This window comes from Alligator sinensis, unplaced genomic scaffold (genome assembly GCF_000455745.1).
Source record: "Alligator sinensis unplaced genomic scaffold, ASM45574v1 scaffold587_1, whole genome shotgun sequence".
NCBI classification, from domain to species: domain Eukaryota; kingdom Metazoa; phylum Chordata; order Crocodylia; family Alligatoridae; genus Alligator; species Alligator sinensis.
Genome location: NW_005843366.1, coordinates 162,114 through 181,868, shown reverse-complemented (window position 1 = coordinate 181,868; position 19,755 = coordinate 162,114). Strand labels below are relative to the sequence as shown.

Sequence of the window (19,755 nt, the reverse complement as noted above, 5' to 3'; positions counted from 1 at the left end):
GAAGAGAATTAAGCCTCATGCAAGTAGGTAATTGTTTGCCTTCCCATAAAATCAGTCCAAGAGTTATTTCAGGAGCAGTGAAGGAGTTATATAAAGCTGGTAAAAGTAGGAAGAAGTAAATTGCATGCAGTCAAGAGCTATAGCAACAGCATATGGTACTTAACCCTTCATATTCCTGCCACCAGCTTCGTACCTTCCTTACTGGTCAGCAGGGATCCTGGCTTTCTCTGCGTAAAAATTGCAAATTCTCTGATTAAACCTGCCGAAAGCTATGTTTTTCCATGATTAAAATGAAATGCCACTATATCTATATATCTATATATAGGTATCAGTTGAACACAATGTTTTATTAATATATTTACAATTTTAAAACAATCTGGAAGCCTACCAGTGCCTGAATAATAAATAATAATAATAATATATATTATTTACTATAATAACATCAATTCTAAATACCTATACATTTTGGCATTAGATTTTGGGTTTTTTATCATGGAAAATCAGAGCTCTCCCTGCCCCCTTTGCTCACCAGGATGAGAGTTCAGCTGCAGCTGTCCTGCCCACACTGCTTTGTGGCACTGAGTAGCCCTGATGTTTCAATGCCCTGCCCATGCCATTGCCGGGACCCAGCACAGCAGAGCAGAGCAGGGCTGGGTGGGGAAGCTCCGCGCTGCCCTGGCACAACTCCGCACCACCACCCCTGCTGTTGCTGGGTGGGCAGGGGGCACCTGGCCATGGCAACACACAAGTCCTAGTGGTGGCAACAAGCTCCCCCACCTGGTCCCATTCTGCCACGCTAGGTCCTGCCCGCTGGGCTGCAGAAACCCCAGGGGAGGGCTGCGGAGTGGGCAGCTGAAGCCCATGGAGGGCAGCCTGCACCTGATCCCACCTCATGCACAAATCTGGGGGGCACATGCCCCCCCATGCCCCTTCTGGGAGTGTGTACAGCAGCAGGGAGCCAGCTGCATTCCCCCCATCCAACAAGCTCCCTGTGGCTCCATCCTGCTCCCCACCCAGGCCCTGTGGCTGTGCATGCTGACTCTGGGCCCCACGTGCTACCCAAGCTGAGCAGCACCCACAGCCCCATCCCTACTCAACTCCCTCCCTTCCTCACTACGGGGGCCTCAATTCCACCCCACCCCGTGGCCAGACTTACCTGCAGGAGCTGCTCTCCAGGCTGCCTGGCGGCCACGTGCGTGTGTACACGTGCACGTGCACATGGCACCCCCTGCTTGACCGCCCTCCTCCCGCTGCCCCCGCCCCTTGAAGGCTGGGACTCTGCCTGCCTGCAAGGGGAAACCCACCGCTTCCCACGTTTCTCCTCTAAAGAAGAAAACCTGGGTTTTCCTCCTTAAAATGAGAAAATCCAGGTGTTACCATATTTTTCCATGGTGAACAGAAAGCCTGGATCCCTGCTGGTCAGTCTTTTGTTACAGCTCCCTTGACTTTACTGGCAATGATTTGATACAGGGACGTATTTTTCACAGACGTATTTGCCTCAGCAGAACATTTAATGTGCTAATTCAGTGATGCTAAACATTTTGGCCAGATAGGCAGTCTGGTCTGTCCATGAGCTGGATCCAGGCTGTGATCCTGATCTGGCATCTGGAGTGATCATGGTGGGGCCCCCATCCAGCTGTGAGGGGAGGGAGAGGTGGAGGAAGGGACGGAGGGAGGGGACAGCCTGGCCTCACCCAGCCCTGCGGGGGAAAGGGGGAATGGCCCAGCCGGGAGGGGTGAAGGTGGAGGATGGGCATGGTCTGGTCCCAACCCACCACGTGGGGCTTGGGAATTTGGCAGTGGTGGGGACTGTATTAATTACTACTGCTCCGATGACACCAAATGCCCTGATCTGTAGGGGTCCCTGTGGGCCAGGTACCATGACTCTGGAGGTCATATTTGTCTCACGAGCTAGAGTTGAGCACCCGTGTGCTAAACAATGAGAATGGGCCTTATAGTTTGAATTTTGCCATGTGGGACCTCTGCTTCAGTACCTCACCAGCCAGGCTTGGCATTCACATTGCTCTTGGGTAAAGCAAAGTCCTTGAAAGCAAATAAGCATCCTTCCCAGATATCTACCTAACCATGTTCTTTGTGCATCCTCACCACCCCTTCCCCAGTATAATTTATGAGGTGACAGGGATGTGGCTGTTCGGGAAGCTGTTCTGCAAAGTGTGGATCTCCTTTGATGTCATGTTCTGCACGGCGTCCATTGTTACCTTGTGCTTTATCAGCCTGGATCGATACTGCTCCGTGGTGACCCCCTACCATTATTCGAAGAGGATGTCACGTGGCAGGTGAGTGGACTGACTCCTCTAATGACTGTGGAGGAGAGAGGAGGCTCCAGGCTCTGACAGATGCTCACAGCTGCCAGGGTTTATTGACTGGAAGCTAAAATGTTGCTGGGCATTTAACACAGCCACAGGAGTGCCTCTGGTCTTGATTCAAATAGGAACTGAGCATTGCAGGTGGTAAGACGGAAGAATTCAAAGGTGAGGATGGACAGGAAGGATGGTCCAGTGTTTCGATGCTAGCTGGGGGCTTAGGCTCAATTCCTTACTCTCCCATAAACTCGTGCGCGCTGTTGGGCAAGTCATTTGGGGTACGGGCACACAAACGTGGACTTGCTGTAGAGTACGAGAAGTGGAGCTTTACTGCATGTTGCCTGTGTGCACTCTTACCCTGTGCTAAGTGGAAGCTACATTGCAGTAGCTTAGTCCTCGATGCGAAAGGGTAAGAGTGCACACATGGGCAGTTGCTGCGGATGGAGCAGCTGATGTGCAGCGAATCCTGCCCCCCTTTGACCCTGTGGTATATTGTTTTATATCTCACTGTGCCTCCGATCCTCATCTCTTAAGCTGAGGATAAGAGCACTTCTCTGTGTGTGGATAAATACATTAACGTAAGCGTGGAAGCACTTGGGTATTACAGTAATGCAAGCTGTGCTAGCATGTATGAGATCAGCACTCAGGTCAATGGCCTCGATAACATTTCATTGATAACCACACCCAGTCGGGCTCCTCTGAAGTGCCCAACCACTTCCATGTTCTCCCTTGGCTGTCTGATCCACATTCAGCATGGGCCATGGAAGCCCCCAATAAGCCATTTGCAGCCAGCTCTCAAAATCGGATCAATACAGATAAAAGGATGTTTGCACCACTTAGAGCCTCTGTGCTGCACTATTGTTTTTTTGAGGATGATCTAGGGGAGAGTTGCATGAAGATGCACATCCGACCTAGCCTGGGTGCCCTTCTGTGGATGACTTTTTTGAATTCATGGACATGTTTAAAAATATAATTGGCTCACAGTAAATTTCCGTCTGCGATACCTGCCCCCAGGCACAAGGGACACCCTGCACGCCCTTTGCATTTCAGGAGGGAACTGCATCAAAGAGGAAATAACCCCCAGAAAAATGTAGGTAGTGATACCGTCACTGTCCTGATCTAGTAGCACCACCAACACGGCAATTAGCTTTAAGTTCCCATGACAGCTCCTTTGGAAGTCCATACACAAGGGCTGCTGAATGGGGAGAGCGGGAGTAAGCACCTTCCTAATGCCCTGGCCCTGCCATCTTGCAGTCAGTCAATTTGTACTTGCCTCTCCAGCAGGATTAGAGCTACAGCCGGTAGCAGGACTCTTGTGTCCAGTTTTTTTTTAATTTTTACAATCATTTACATTGAGAATGGGAAGTGGGGGGTCACTCCAGGGCTCTTGGTAAACTGAGGCAAAGGGTCATAAGACTTTTTGAGGACATTTTCACTGCAGTCACAGCCTTGTCTGCACCTCACGTGAACAAAACCAAGTTAGCTTTGAACTACCTGGCTGTGGTACTGCTGCAACATAAGACTTCAGTGCTGCCTAACCCCCTCCTCCTCCCAGCTGTGTGTGCATGTGTGTACACCTGTGTGTTCAGGGGAGGGGTGGAGGGCCAAGGGAGAAGCCCTGAATGAGCACCATATTGCTACGGTACACAGACTGCTATAATACCAGGGTTAACCCATTTAAACTAGTTCAGTACAGCTACAGAGGGTGCAGCTGCTGCAGTGTAGACAAATCAGCTAGCTGAGATCATCCTGTATCTAATCCCTAGATCCAAATGCAACAAGCTTTGGAGATGATCTTGTTTGGTGCTAAATACTGCAAAGAAGGTTTCTCTCTTTTTTACCTCTTCAAAGCCCTTCAGGGCCACTGATTGATGATACCCGCCAGGGCTGTCATGGAGAACGTTTAAAAAACAATGTTTAAAAAAAAATAAAATAAAATCATGGCATAATATATCTTGAAAAGCACCAGAAATACATTCAACTTTCATCTTTGTAACAGCCAAGTTTTTTTTTTCTTTCTTCTTTGTTTCGTCATCCTTTTTTGGAAGCAAATACCCGGTGTGGCCTTGCACCGAGTTTGCAAACTCTTTTAAGATCTGGGATTTTTTTAAACTGTCATGCTTCAAGTAAGAACTCACTTGTGCCCCGTGCTCTTCCATTCCTAGGTGCATTGTGATGACTTGCATGGTCTGGGTGTACTCCTCCCTCATTTCCTTTCTACCCATCATGCAAGGCTGGAATGAGATCCCTGGCGTAGATTTTGATGCTGGCAGAGAGTGCATCTTTGTCACCAACTGGACTTTTGCCATCGTCGCTTCTGCCCTAGCCTTTTTTGTCCCCTTCATGGTCATGTGCAGCATGTATTTCTTCATCTATCGAGCGTCACGGCTCAAAGCTACCCGCATAGTCTCGCAGGCCCTTGAGATTCACTACCACCCCAACAGCAAGCGGCCGAACAATCTACAGCTGGAGAACAAAGCCACTCGGACAATTAGCATCATCATCTCGGTCTTTATACTGTGCTGGTTACCGTACTTTGTCCTGAATGTATGGCTAGCTGCTAAAGGGGCTGATTCCACCAGCTCGGTCCTGGCTGATACCTTTAAGATCATAACTTGGCTGGGTTATTGCAATTCTACCATTAACCCCATGCTCTATGCTTTTCTGAATCGGGACTTCCAGCGGGCTCTGAAGAAGCTACTTTTCTGCAGGCGCAGGTCTCAGGTGGACATTGGAGAAGACATGGTTTCAATAGCCACCTTTACTAAGACTGCTCAGGACCTGGAGTACAGCATTAAAGTGCCATTGTCTTCTGGAACCCTGAAAAACAAGACAAAACAGTAAGAGGTCCAAGCTGTTTATTGCAGGATGCGACCGAAAGCACGCAGAGTGACTGGAGAGCATTTGGGGGGTGGGATTTATTCATTGAACTATTTTCATTTTTGGGTGCATATTACAAATCAACTGGCTTTGATTTGTGTGAAATGCAAGGAATGATAATGCCATTGTTATTTCATGCTCTTTTGTGCTTAGCACAAAACTAGTAGCGCATGGGAAAACAGGAAAAGACCTTGGCCTCCCCGCTAAACTCTCCATAACCAATTGGGCTATTTTGCATTAAAAATGACTATTCATAAAAATAACAAATTATTGGGGTTCCATGGAGTTTCTTCTGGGTGTTGTTTTAGGTCTTTATTAAGGATTTGGATGTCAAAAGAGAACTCCCTGATGAAGGGTGCAGATGGCAAAACTCAAAACACTCAGGAGGACAGGATTCAAATTCAAAAGAATCTCCATAGATTGGAAAACTAGATAAGAATGAATTTGGCAAAGACAAATGTAAGGTGCTACATTTAGAGAAGAAAAACAGAGTGCAAAAAGCCAGAATGGGAAATAACTGGCTGGGCAACGGTGTTGCTGAGAAGGATCTGAGGGTTTTGGTGGATCACAGATTCAACCTGAGTCAGCAATGTGATCCAGTGACATTAAAAAGAAATGCCTTAACAAGCACTGTACAGAAGATACAAGGGGTGATTGCTCCTCTCTGCTTAGTGTTGGTTAGGCCTCAGCTGGAATATTGTGTGCAGTTCTGGGCTCCACATTTTAAGGATGTGGAGAAACTAGAGAGGATCCAGAGGCAAGTGACGATGATAAAGGGGTTGAAATGTAAACCATACCTGATTCTTTCCCGTCTGTCTTCATGCATTTAATTGGAGGAGACTAAGGGTTGGGCACTTGGTAGCAATTTGAGTATTTGAAAGACTACTGCAAGTGGGAAGACACAAAGCAATGGGTTGAAACTGCAGTAAGAGATTTGGATTAAATCAGGGGAAGGGGGAACCTTCCGTAACTGTAAGAAGAGTAGGAAATGGAACAAGAGGCCCAGGGAACTTGTGGGATCTCTTTCATTCGAGGTTTGCAAGAGAATTTGTTGTATTTAGGAACAGCTCATTGTGCAGCAGGTTGGACTAGATGACCCTTGAGGTCTTTTCCAACTCTACAGTTCTTTGACTCCTCCTACAAAGTGGGGCATCTGCACATGCACTTTACTATGGAGTTGACTAATTAGTGCTGCAATAAAGTATCACCAGCTATACATGCAGCATTATTAGGCCACAGTAAACTAATTAATTCTGCTGTAGGATAGTACTGCCTGATACAAGTACTATCCTATGGTGGAGTTATTTAGTGCACCACAATACACATGTAGATGGTGACTGGGGATGGCTGGGGCACGAGTGTGCTACAACGTGGGGATCTGTCTGCTGGTTAGCCCCACCCTGGAGCACCTTTGTACTCCAGCAAGCCCCTCCGCAGTATGCTGAGCTGGGCAGAGCAGCTCTGTTCTGGTCAGCTGACACCCCCCCCCCGGCTCCCTACCAGCCAGGACTGCACCGCTCAACATGCTGCAGTCCAGGTCTCATGTGCAACTGTTGTGCCCAGGAGCAGTAAATTGTGGCATGAACTGCACTGGAGTTTATTTGGGAGCACTAATTTCATGTGTAGATGCACCCAGTGATGTGTTCACATAGAAAAAAAACTTGATAAAACCAATATGAATTGTGTTGTTTTTAGCCTGGGCATGTACTAACACTGAGCACATGCACTTCACAGCAAGTCAGTACAGCCCACATTCAGCAAAATCCACTTGATTCAGTTTTTCAATGCAACTACTCATGTCAGAGCACATACATGGGGTTTTGCAGGATTTAGTCCCGAGTGAAATCTGCTCCAGTGCAGAAAGCCAGCGCGCACACCAGGTACTGCTTCCAACAACTTCAGCAGTGGCTAGGTCTGGGGCCATCTCCGCACAAGACTGAATTTCACCCCAGTTGTCTTCTGATGTATAAAGTTGAAAACTATAAACTTTCAAAACTCAGTTGAAACCTGGAGGATACCAGAGCCATGCTTCATAAGGAGTGCATACAGGTAGGGGAAATGGTCTTAATGTACAGAAATTGTGTGCATTCTCTTTGTAAATGTGAACTATTAGAGAGTCCAGGCATTGTTCTTCTGTGCTGTCTCTGAGGAGACTTGTCATGTTTAATATGTAAATAGAACTTACCATGCCCCGAGACCTTTGGCAGGGTAGTTACAAACAGAAGAGACGGGAGAAAACCAGAGTAAGATAAAATATTCATCTAGGAAACTTATACAGCATGTCACTGAGGAGATTCAAAGGTGTACAAGAGAGACCAGACAGGCAGATGAGAAATGCAAGGCAGCAGTTCTAACATGTTACAGAACCACTGGTATGGAAAGACGCAGCTGCTGAATTATCAAGAGTATTTAAGTTGACCAGACTTGGACGGTAACAAAATCTTGCTGGTATGAGGACTGAAACATGCTGGTGATCACAAGCCACTAAATGAACCTTCCCCCATGCACTTACTAGCTGGATCTGAGGGAAGACCACACATCTGTTTCACTCTGCTAACCCTGCTACAGACCTTCCTGAATCGAACTCAAGTTCAGCAAAGCTACACCCTGAAAACAAACTGGCTTCACTGGACAAGCCCACTGTCCAAAACACTTCCAAGCCATAAAAGAAGAAAAGAAGCCATTTGCTGTTGCCATCGTATACAATTGCAGAATTTGGATGTTGCAGGCAGTTGGGTTCAGTCTCAAAACGTTTCTAGCCATACAATATAGCGACATGATAAGAGAAAATAACTAGTGCCATTTATTTTTTTTGGAGAGAAAGAGAGGGAAGAAGTCCTCAGTCAAGGACCAAGATTTCAAAAAAAATACCAAACAAACCTGTAAGTTACTGAAATGAGGTGGAAAAATGCATCAGCAAGTTTAGGTATGGATGCTACTCTGATCTTCAACAAAGCTCAAGAGATGGTCTTCAAGCTTCCATAACCAACTCATTCACAAACTCAGACCAAAATCTCAAGTCCCTCTCTCTCCCAACTCTCTTCTTTTCACTGAGTATCTCAGGCACAATTTAAAGGGCCATCTCAATCTTAAAAACATTAGTTTGCACTGGGCCAAATCTGATTATTTTAAACTTGGCAGAAAAGTTAAGTGAGATACAAGAACTGTCTTTTTGTCCTTTTCAAACCATGTAAACCTGCTATCTGTGGTGTCTGTTGTGTATAATTTTTGCTTTTTTGAAAAGAAGCAACTAAACATTTTAAATAAAAAAGTTTTTTATTAAATCATTTAGACTTGAAAGAAGTCACAATAATTAATGCACTTGACAACCATAGTAAGTGCATTCTGTACACCTCCAACCCATATGGATTGACTCTGCATTTTATAAATAAAAATGAACATATTTACAGTGAGAAAAAGCATGGTATTAAGCAGTTAAATTAGCAGATTACACAAATGTCTACAGTTGATTTTTAAAAAAGTACAAATCTACAAGATTACATAAGACATTTATGACTTCATTTGTCTTAGAAATTCCAGAATCACAACTTTTTGATATATGCTTATGTCTTACTATGGCTCTTCAAACCAGTACCTATGACCAATTTTTATGGCAAAATGCTCCTCCCCCAACCCCTTATAGGCTTATCAGTACAAAATGCATTCACTAAAATCTACTGTGGTGTGAAAATATAAACCACAGGATCCTCTAAGGACTGGCTATGGATGGTGATAGTATATACAGCCATGGTATTTTGCTTTGAAAATAGTGGAGATTCCCAACTTACCCCCCAACAAGAAGAAATGGAGTCATGGATTTTCATAGTCTGTTTCAAGATCTCAGCATTTAGGACACGTATTCACCAGGCTTAGAGACTGTAATTTGTTTTATAAAAATACAGTATTTTAATTCTATTTACATCTTAAAGATCTCTTCCGTTCCCCAGAGAGCTGATATTTACAGGATCCAAACACAAATAAGGTCAACAACGTAGAGGGCAGGCAGTGCGCTGGACCGATTCATCCTTGTGGGCTTAGGTATAACAAAGATGGGAATGTGAAAAAGATTAGTAACTGGCTTTCATTGAGTCACCAAACAAGAGCAAACAAGATTAACTGAACTCCGATTGGATTGTTTCTTACAAAACTAAGAGCAAAATCAAAGTTGAAGCATAACTGTTTCCGAGATCAATCTTCTGTGACGTAGGATCCACCTGCTGAATTATCCCTCAGAAATCTTTTGAGTAAGCAGAATCATTTGCTTGGCTGTCTTGAATGCTTATTTCCAGATGAACTCATTGTCCGTGACCTCTGCCTAAGCACTGTTTTTGTTGGGAGTTCTAAGTCTTCAAACACAGGGTTTTCTATGATGTCTTCAGCTTCTGGTCTTTCGATCGGGTTTGTCGAAAGCATATGCTTCACCATAGCGTACTAAAAGATAATAAATGCGATATGTGACATTTCAGACACCAACTGTTTAGTCTTGGCTGCAAAAACAACAAGATGCTCCAAAGTGCTTTCCAAGAACCCCGTGCATTAATTCTTTGGCACAGTACTGTATGTATGGTGGCAACAGATTTATCCTTTGAGCAGGGATTAAAAGCTCATTTGGCAGGTCCAACCTGCCCCAAGATTCAAAGGGTTGGTACGTTTTTGAAAATTTACAGATCTTGTATCTTAATTTTATGCTCCACTTAACTGTGCATTTAATTCCTAGATTTAAGGAAGCACATGAAGCAGCTTTAAAAGAACACATCAACATTTTCCTTTTTAAACATATGGGTAGATTAATTTTAAAAAGCAGAAAAATATTTCTTGCTCCTCAGACAGTCCAAGAAGTGAAGCATCACTAATCTCAATTCAACTCAACACTCCAAGCAGACTTCATCTCTCCAGAAGCCTGGCTGTAGTGGTTGCAGAGGGAGGCTGGTGTCATCTGAGTACTGAGCTGCAGCAGTCAGAAAGGAATCTGGAAATCACTTAGTTTTTCTCATGTTGGGGGTCTGCAAGCTCCCCCACTTCATCTGAAATGACCCTCCCTCTGCTCTGCCTCACATTGTAGCTTTGTTCATGCAACGTTCTCCTTAGAGGCTCGGCTCGGCTCACCTGTAGTACCACTTCTCACCTATGCAGTTTTTGTGTTAAGGATTCAGGCACAAGCAGAAGAGGGCTGGGACATAAGGGAAAAGGAAATGCTGCTGTATCAGCAGTACAGGAAAACCGGACAGGCTGAGCACTGGGAATGTAAAGTTGCACAAAGCAAAAATATTTATATAAAGGCTAAGGCACTGATTGAAAGTTAGTACCCTCATATCTGAGGCACAGTAAAGCACCTGGAAGAGGATCTGGTCTAAAACGGAAGAGCTAAGACCCCTTACACTTGCCTAAAGAGAAAGTAACTGGAATGCAGGTGGGCAGTCCCGAACCAGCATTAGATATATTTACCTCCTGTGAACATTTCTGAGTAAACAACAGTGGAAACTTCAAGCTTCTTACTTCACTTAATGTCTGTAATGATATAAAAAAAGAGGGTATTAGACATCTCGCTCTTCAAGCTCTTGCTCACAAAGGGTCTGGGGAGACCGCACTTTTATACTAGTGTAAAAAGGAACAGACAATTAAAAACCTTTACATCAGGTCACTGCCTCAGCCAGGCAAGATTCTGCTGGTGTACATTACACTGACAGTTGTCATCTGTCTTCAACTGATCATGGAGTAGCTTTTTGTCTCAGGAAGTTGTTCTCAATGTTTTTGGGCTCAAATTACCCCTTGCAGGGCTCGAGGTACCCCTCTATAACTTTTGTAAATTGAGTGACACCAAATTTCAAAATGTATATATTACAGTGCTTTCCTCCTTGCACGAGGGACAGGCAGTTGGGGTGGAAGATTGGCTAGACAAAGACAAATCTGAGCCTGTACATATCTGCGTATCTCCTCACACTTCAAAGGATCTGGCAGTACCTCCACTAAGAATCACTGGTTCACAGCAACCAGGATATTACCTGCTTCCTTGTCATCTAGTGGCCAGTCTCTGTAATAGCTGTCAATTGTGATAGCAATGTGTACCAAACTGATGTAAAGTACAACAGTACAAGTATGTCATCTGTCCAGGCTCAAAGTTAGGATAATAACTCATCAAAAATGTACCATGCAAACAAATCCATCCTGTACATGTTTTGGATGTTGATAAACTAGAGAAAAATCAGTGTTTCTTATTAGACCTCTATCATTGGTTAGGATTACTGTGCATGTAAATGTACATGTCCATGCTTCCCAGGATGTGCCTGACCTGCACTGAAAGACCCAGGATACAGAGCTCAGAGTGAACCGTGTTAAACCCATTCACATCCCCAAGGTCCAACCTAATACTGTCAACAAAGCAGTATTATATACAGTGTACTGCTAAGGACATCGGGGTTATCTGTATTATGACTAAGATGCTCATGAGCTATAGGTGGATGCTCACAGACAAATGAACTTAACTGTCACTTGTTTATTCATTCTAAACATGTAAGTGTACAACATAACTCACATCCAGTACAGTTTGGGCTTACTTCATTTCATTTGCTTTGGCTCCCTCTACTGGTAGTATTTCCCCCACTCTACTATATATAATTACAAGCTATATTCCACTGCTGCTGCTAATGAATTTGATTTACTAATTTCCATAGCAATCCATTTCAACAAGCTTTACGTAACGAGGCAAGCCTCTGTACCTGAACTATGCTTTACATTTGACTTTCTTATAAAAACAGGCCTACTTTTACGAAGATGTGAATGTGGAATTTGAGAAATTAGAAGGGTAAAGTCAGGCAAGTATGATGGGACAGGAACTGAGGAAAGCTGAACGTATGATTGGTCGTGCTGGTAGGCGAGGGCCAGCTTACTGACACTGCAGAGAAACCAAGTTTCATGACAAAAACTCACAGAAATCCTGGCACTGAATGGTACCTTCAAAAAAAAGTCTTGGGACCAATCAGATCAGTTTGGAAATAACTTGTTCTGGCACAGGCACATTTCTACCTGAGCTCTGCTGTACTGTTTGGGCAGAGGAGCACCCCCCACCCCCCGAGCCTTGTGACGCTTTCAGTCCCTTGTTTCTGTTGCCCCTGGTTTATTGGGATACAGTAGAGCTGGCTAACAGGTTGTGCAGAGGACTCTTGGCTTTGGAGGCAAGCACTCACTGCTCAGACAGTCATCTGAACAGCTTTTATTAGCAGCACAATTGGTGGCTGGGAGACAGCTAATGGGAGAGGGAATAAATACAATATGAATGTAACAGAATGGCATCCTGAGCAATTAGCTAAACTTACTGGTCACCAAACAGAGTAAAGAAAATATATGTTGAGAAATGACAGTGAAAACAAATGAAAAAGGAAAAGCTTTTCTTCTGTTATCCCTAGCCTTGTGGAATCAGATCTGAACTTTGGCCGGTGCAGTTTTGTTTCTGGATCTAGAGCAGAAAGCAGAAGGACAATGCTCTTCTACTTGCTGCATGGGATTCTGGCCAGAAAATCAAAAGGAAAGTGTTTTATGGCGTATGTGACCCTGTACGTTTAATGCTTTACTATTTTGTATAAGGAAAGATGAGCTCAAAGCAGATTCTGTCACAAATGACTCGAGCTAAGCTAATATTTTTTTTCCTCTGGACATCTACAAGTAAAAGGGCCATGTTACTCACGGATGTGCAATGCCTCTACAGGAGGAATACTTCAGGTCAGATTCATGCTCAGAGACAGATATGTGAAAGGCAGTTTAGACTATGCCAAAATAGTCCACTTTGTAAGAGAATTTAAATCAATCATACAGTGCTGAGTAACTAATGATGGTAAAAACAAACTGCCTTCCCTTTCCTACAAGCACTGTTTTTCTAGTGCAGGGGAAAACTCGAAAGCTCCTTCTGTGAACCTAATTCCCACGGAGGAGGAAGGAATCTACACTCAATTTTCTAAGAGCTGTCTCTTCCTAGCAGTTCCAATGAACATTGTTCAGTGAGAGTTACAAGCCAGCAGATGGTAGCAAAAACTGTTACAATCCCTAAATTCATGGTTAAGAAAATACACAATCAATGAAAATCAACCAACTGCTAGAAAGCATGCTTTGCGGTATGGAAGTTGTGACTTGACTGGGATTGTACAAAAAGAAAAGTAACCAGAACTTCACTGGGTGTTTGGGGAAAGGAAAAGAGAAGGAGGAAAAGAAAAAGTAGCATGCACATGCACAGATCCAAGACTCCAACAAAGCCACAGTGGCTATTTTGAAATCAGAAACTAATCCGATGTCTTGGCTCCACTAAGTTCTGGTTCCTCATCTTCTGTTACATAGGTCAGCAACTCAAAACTCTCATTAAGTAATGATTGCCTCAAATCTGTTCCACTTGTTCGTGTGTGCAGTTCATGCCTACTGCTACATGGTGTTCTGCTTCAAGGCCAACACCAAAGCTATGCTTTATTATACTTGAAAGCAAATGCTGCATTGTTTTATTGTTGAGTAACTCTTACAAATGCATGTTAAGACATTTTTACACAGCACATTTTAAATAAAAACAGAAAAAACTAAGAATGCTTCTTTTCTACAAGTATATCTACCTTGATCCTTTCCATCTGAGTACTGAAGGGGTAAAGCAGCTCAAAGAGAATCAGTCCCAAAGAGAAGATATCCACTTTGTGTGAATATGTGTTCCCATAAATCTGGAAAACCAGAATCAGGTTCACGTTAATGGCATAGCTGACAGAATTCAGCAACGCACATAAAAATCATACAACACTAGTCAGTTAAACACACCCACATGATTAATTTTGTGAAGGGCTGATGGAGTCTATCATACTACTCAGGTTTTACCTTCCTGTCCTGTTTTAAGAGAGGATCAAAATAATCATCTCTACTCAGGTACATTATTTTCACAAACCTAATTTTTACAATAATTAAAAAGTGCTGAAAATACCTGTATCAAAATTCAATTCAGACTGATGGCCCCATCTGAAGCACGTGACTAATTCTTAGCAGATCAAATTAAAATCTTCCAAACTAAGAACAGGCAAAAGGCAGGACAGCGTGGCTATTACACGAGTGCAGCTATCACAAAGTCAACCATACATTCAACGGGCAACCTATCTTCTTTCATTACTAAGAATTCTGTGATCACCCAGAAGACACTGTATTTCTACATGTCCATGGCCAGGAAGAAAGTGAAGCCCCAAGTTACAAGTACTTTTCTTAGTTACTTCCATGTGTTAAGCTTGAAAAAAGCCTCACCTGTTCTGGGCTCATGTAAAGTTTGGTCCCCACTTGTCCTGTATGCCTGGCATAGGCTGGCATTGGTGTAAGAACAGATTCTTCCTCCTCATCTTGGTCCATGGCAGTCACCAGTCCAAAGTCCCCAATTTTCACTATGTCATCCATTGTGAAAAATATATTGGAAGGCTGAAAAACCCAACAGACAAAATAAAATAATATACAGGAACAAGAAGCAAAAGCCTCTTCTCTTCATAAGATTTAGGCAAGAAGTCTGATTAAGGAAGAAAGCACTGGCAACACTGGAGTAGAAAATAAAAAAAAACAATTTACTTAGGAGGGCATACTAAGAATCCCAGCTATCTAGGCAGAGAAGCATTCAGCTTATGGACCATATATACATGGTCAATAACAGCAGCATCTCAACTCTGCCTTTGCACTATGAACTGTCAGGAAACAATTCTTACTACCTGAAGCTCATGGTGTATCTGCAAATTCTGCTAAATACCTTGTCACAAGGACATGAAAAAAGAAAGGAAGGAAACATATTGAAATGTAGTTGCTTTATAAAGAGGAGCAAAGGAAAACCATACAGCTGCTGACCCATAACTACAATTATTTCTGACACACACACACACACACACACACACACACACACAGGGCTGCACTCTGGCTGAAAGACCCCCCCATGGCAGGGGGTCGGACTTGATGATCTGCTCAGGTCCCTTCCGACCCTACCAACTATGAATCTGAATAAGGGAAGGTTACTTCTAAATAACGCACTGCAACTGTATTTTTTAAAATACTTTTGTAACTCTCTACTCTGAGAATATACACAATAGAGTTCCCCTCACCCCATTCCAGATAAAAAGGAGTTATTTTAAGCGGAGAAAGGGAGTCCCAAGAATCAGAACCAAATACTGGGAACAGAGCCAGACAGAGGTGATATGATTAGTATGAAGAGGTGCAGAAATCTGTTCCCTTCCAAGCATCAGGATGTTCAAGGCTGGGAGGGCATGAGACATTTCCACTGAGAAAAGCAAATCCTGGAGCCAGCCAAAAGGGCTTTCTCAATAAATCTGAAGTTTGGAAATGATCTTGCACAGAATAAAGAATGACTGCAAATCCGACCTCCTTCTGCTCCCATGCCAATCTCTCAGTCTTGGCTTTTTCACAACAGCCACCCACTAGGTGATACAGGGAAAGAAGAGAGGAGAAACGAGTCTCACTAAACACGTTATCTATTAAAAAGTCTGACAGCAGTGATGGCCACAGCAGAAATACCTAGACAGCAGACACTTTGTAAAGTCTGTAACAACTGTACCCCAAATATGAAATTTAGCTTTCGGCCTCAAGGTCTTTCCTACAATATTTTCCTAAATGAATGCCCCGACCTTCAACCTCAGATGTTCTTTACAGCAGGATAATTAATATCTAGTAAAATACTGAACATCCCTGGATTATCTATAAAGTTATTTATATGGCCTTCACCCCCATGGAAGAACTCTCTCTACCTCTACACAATCCTTATTTCAATTAGTAGCCACCTGGGCACAGATTCCTGCATTTGGGTTTTACACAGCATAGTTGTAAGTTTTCTTCCACTTGCAAGCATGCGGAAAGCTGAATATGAAATCTTGCTCATTTCTTGAAGATCACAAAAGGGAATGAGGAAATAAACCTTCAAATCCAAAGAACAGATTTTTTTTTTCCAGTTCCCTATAATGCATCTTTGATGGCTAGAAGCTAAACTACCAAATATGGACAAATGACAGCGAGTTACTGAGTAGACGAGGAATGGCTGCTCAAGAGAAAAATAAAATTGGGCCGGGGACTCTGATCGAAGATAACAGGTCACAGAGAAACTAAGCTGGAGGGATGTGGTTGTCACAGCCAGATGCCCAAAGAAATGGTTCTATCAAGTTCTTTGGTCAAGACAAGGATGTTTCCAGGGCACATAAGTCTGCTTTTCCATGTAACCAATGGAACAAACTGCATCTCTAGAAGCTGGTTTAACTGGCCTGGTATAACTAGAACTGGGAGTGGAACCCAAGGCTGTAACAAGCCCTATCCAACAGGACCTTTGGCTTTCTTTCGTGTCACACATTGCCTTCAAGATATTAAGGCCAGATTCAGCTCACCTTAAGCCTATTCTAAAAACTACCAGACATACTTCTATGTTCATGTGCCCAATTCCTTTCCAATAAAGTCCAAATGTGACATCTCAGGCCAGCAAGGAGAATAGCTTCCATTTCTGCCACCTTGACATCAGGCTAGCTCACACCAGTGTGACTCTCAAATGCTAGTATCGATTGTAGTAATTCTGGAAATGCAGCATTAGCTTAAGACACATTCTTAAAAAAAAGACAACTGCTAAATCTTTCAAATATGAGTGCGTGCACTTCTGTTGAGTATCTGTTTTCAGATGTTTCCAATCCATTTACATGAAGTCCATAGGAGTTGTCCAGAAACTGGCCTCCGCTACTGCTACTGTAAATCAGTACAGGCATCCTCTTCTCCCCTCTAATTGTTTCTACTTACTTACTACTATAAATACAAGTTTGAGACTTTGTGACTTGCAACTTGGACAAACCCCAGGGTCAGGGCAAAATTTGTTCCACTGAACTTCAGGGAGCCACAGAAAAGTAAATAAATTCACTCACTGCTTTTTCCAAGGGTAATTTCCCCTGTAAAAATTCTGAACTCTTCACTGCAAGATGCAGTTTAGTTTTCTTCTTTTGAAGTGTGCAAGCTATTCATTCAAGGACTGCTATGAACCTTAAGTTGTTTATACCAAGTAAGAAAAATAAACCATCCTGTTCATCCTGCTGCCAGTGTGTAAAGCTTTTAGGATGTCCCAACAAGATCCAAACTCAGAGCTGCTAGTTAAAAAAAAACAGAGCTCCAACCCCAAAGCTCTACACTGTATGCTGAACCAGCGTGAACACTCACCCCAATAAAAGCTCCCTAGAAAGCCACAACATATTGACAATGTGCTGTTTTAACAACTTTTCTTTATATTTGCACAGCAATGTACCGTCACACATTTATGAAAATTATGTTTCTTATCACTTTCTTCAAGAACTAAAACTTTCTGTGATCAAGATCTGAGTTTAAAGAAATGTATTTTAAAGGAAAATATTTAGACTGATTCTAAGTTTTTCAAATCTGGGTATGTTTTTGCTCAGGAACTGAATGGTTTAACAAAAAAAAAGGGGGGGGGGAACCCAGACAACTATAGGCCTGCTAGTCTTACTCAACCTGACTGCCTTCTACGATCAAGTCACAATATCATTGGACGCAGGTATCATGGTGGATGTAGTCTTTTTGGACTTAAGGAAGGCCTTTGACGTTGTCTCCCACCCCATTCTCATTAAAAAGCTAGGCAACTGTGGCACTGACACCTACACAGTTGGATGGATCACAAATTGGCTGAGAGGCTGCACTCAGAGAGTGGTGGTGGACGGGTCATATTCGACCTGGAGGGAGGTGGGCAGTGGAGTCCCCCAGGGATCGGTCCTCGGGCCCGCACTGTTCAATTTCTTTATTAGCGACTTGGATGAGGGGGTGAAAAGCACCCTGTTCTAATTTGCTGACAACACCAAGATTTGGGGCAAGCTGGGCACGCTAGAAGGGAGGGACAGGATACAGCTGGACCTGGACAGGTTACAGTGGTGGGCAAATGAGAATAGGATGGGATTCAATACTGACAAGTGCAGGGTGCTGCACTTGAGCAGTAAGAACCAGCAGCATACCTATAGGCTGGAGAACTCCCTTCTTGAAAACACAGTGGCAGAAAAAGATCTTGGAGTCATCATTGATTCCAAAATGAAAAATGGGTCGCAAATGTGAGGATGAGGTCAGGATGGCTAACCGCACCGTGTCATGCATCCACAGATGCATCACAAACCGGGTCAAGGAGATGATCCTCCCCCTCTATGCGACACTGGTTAGGCTGCAGTTGGAGTACCGTGACCAGTTCTGGGCGCCGCACTTTACCAGGGGGGGGACCAGTGGGGAATGGGAGAGACCCTGTTCCCTCAAGCACCTCCTGGAATAACAAGGAATAATGGCCATAAGTTGTTAGAGAGTAGGTTCAGACATTAGAAGGCACTACTTCACAGTTAGGGTGGCTAGGATCTGGAACCAACTTCCAAGGGAAGTGGTGATGGCTCCTACCCTGGGGGGTCTTTAAGAGGAGGCTAGATGAACACCAGCTGGGGTCATAAGCCCAGTATTCTCTCCTGCCCAGGGCAGGGGGTCGGACTTGAAGATCTTCTTAGGTCCCTTCCGACCCTACATCTATGAATAAATTTTAAACCAGCAGTTTCACTACCCGGCAACTCCTTTCCTCAGCAAATCTGAAAAGGCATCTGCTCTTCACTTGCTTTTGCTGATGTAGAAAATGGTTACTCTTGAAAAGCTACATCACAGGTAAGATTAAAAAAAATGGAATTTATCTTTTTATTCCATGTCCAAATTTGGCATTGTTACATCCTCAGAGAACAGGAGCTACCTGCCTATACAATCTGCAACAGTGCAAGAGTCAGGGTCTCAGAGACTTCAGTAGGAGCCCCGGTGAAGGTACAAACAGTAACTAAGTTTGGTATTTAACAGCAAATTCTGCTTTGTCAAGTGTTTGATGTTCTATAGACAGCAGTCGCTAACTGAGATCAGAACCGGAAAGGAAAAAGTATAATGCTAACTGGAGGTATGCATGATCTCTGTATCTCAAATCACCAGGACTAGAAACAAATATTGCAACAGCTTTCTAAAGGTGTACAACAGAGTTGTCCAACTTCTAAATTAGTGGTTTTCAACCATTTTTTTCCATTTGTGGATCCCTAAAAATTTTTGAATGGAGGTGTGGACCCCTTTGAATTGTAAGTGTGGGTATTCACATACTTTGACTGATCACAGTCATCTTTCGTGGGCCCCTTAGACAGTCTGTGGACCCCCACGGGGCCATAGATCATGGATTGAAAACCACTGTTCTAAGAGGCCAGAGGCTGCATGCCCTACAAGCTGCATCAATGAGGGGTGCATGCTCACAGGGTGCACCAGGTCAGGGCATACACTACCCCAGGCCGTGTGGAGCAGGAGCAGGAGCAGGAAGCAGAAGCTGGAAGAGGGAGGGGAGCCCAGAGTCTAGCTGCTGCTGCAGCCAGGGTGAGTGAGGAAAGGGGCTAGGACCTGGGGGGCCACGACATAACCCCTTGCGGGCCATCAATTGGACAGCTCTAGTGTACAACATTTCTTTCCAGTTGTAATGCTTTTTAGGATACCTGAAGATTACAGGTCCTTCAGACAAGCTGAA

The 19,755-nt window shown here is 43.8% G+C and overlaps 2 protein-coding genes across 3 annotated transcripts in view; one reads left to right on the top strand and one right to left on the bottom strand.

The window, feature by feature from the left end:
- Positions 1 to 1,750: 1,750 nt before the first annotated feature.
- On the top strand, positions 1,751 to 8,351 carry LOC112548647 (octopamine receptor-like). The gene is made up of 2 exons (XM_025194998.1): positions 1,751 to 2,297; positions 4,490 to 8,351. Exons 1-2 carry the CDS (start codon positions 2,086 to 2,088, stop codon positions 5,166 to 5,168), a joined length of 891 nt encoding a protein of 296 aa, XP_025050783.1. The 5' UTR covers positions 1,751 to 2,085; the 3' UTR covers positions 5,169 to 8,351.
- A 183-nt stretch (positions 8,352 to 8,534) lies between these two features.
- Positions 8,535 to 19,755, bottom strand: part of EIF2AK3 (eukaryotic translation initiation factor 2 alpha kinase 3) — a 52,403-nt gene continuing 41,182 nt past the window's right edge. For both annotated transcript variants that reach the window (XM_025194997.1, XM_006038489.3), the window contains exons 14-17: positions 14,460 to 14,627; positions 13,793 to 13,894; positions 10,650 to 10,712; positions 8,535 to 9,635 (exon numbers count right to left, since the gene is read on the bottom strand). In XM_025194997.1, coding sequence (XP_025050782.1) covers positions 9,459 to 9,635; positions 10,650 to 10,712; positions 13,793 to 13,894; positions 14,460 to 14,627 — 510 coding nt within the window. In that variant the 3' untranslated portion in view covers positions 8,535 to 9,458. The remainder of the gene's footprint in view (positions 9,636 to 10,649; positions 10,713 to 13,792; positions 13,895 to 14,459; positions 14,628 to 19,755) is intronic.

Bases quoted from the DNA above. Each gene is read 5' to 3' on its own strand.
- LOC112548647 (XM_025194998.1), top strand. From the start codon at position 2,086: ATGTTCTTTGTGCATCCTCACCACCCCTTCCCCAGTATAATTTATGAG. The intron at 2,298-4,489 runs GTGAGTGGACTG...TTCCATTCCTAG, and splicing joins AAGAGGATGTCACGTGGCAG to GTGCATTGTGATGACTTGCA.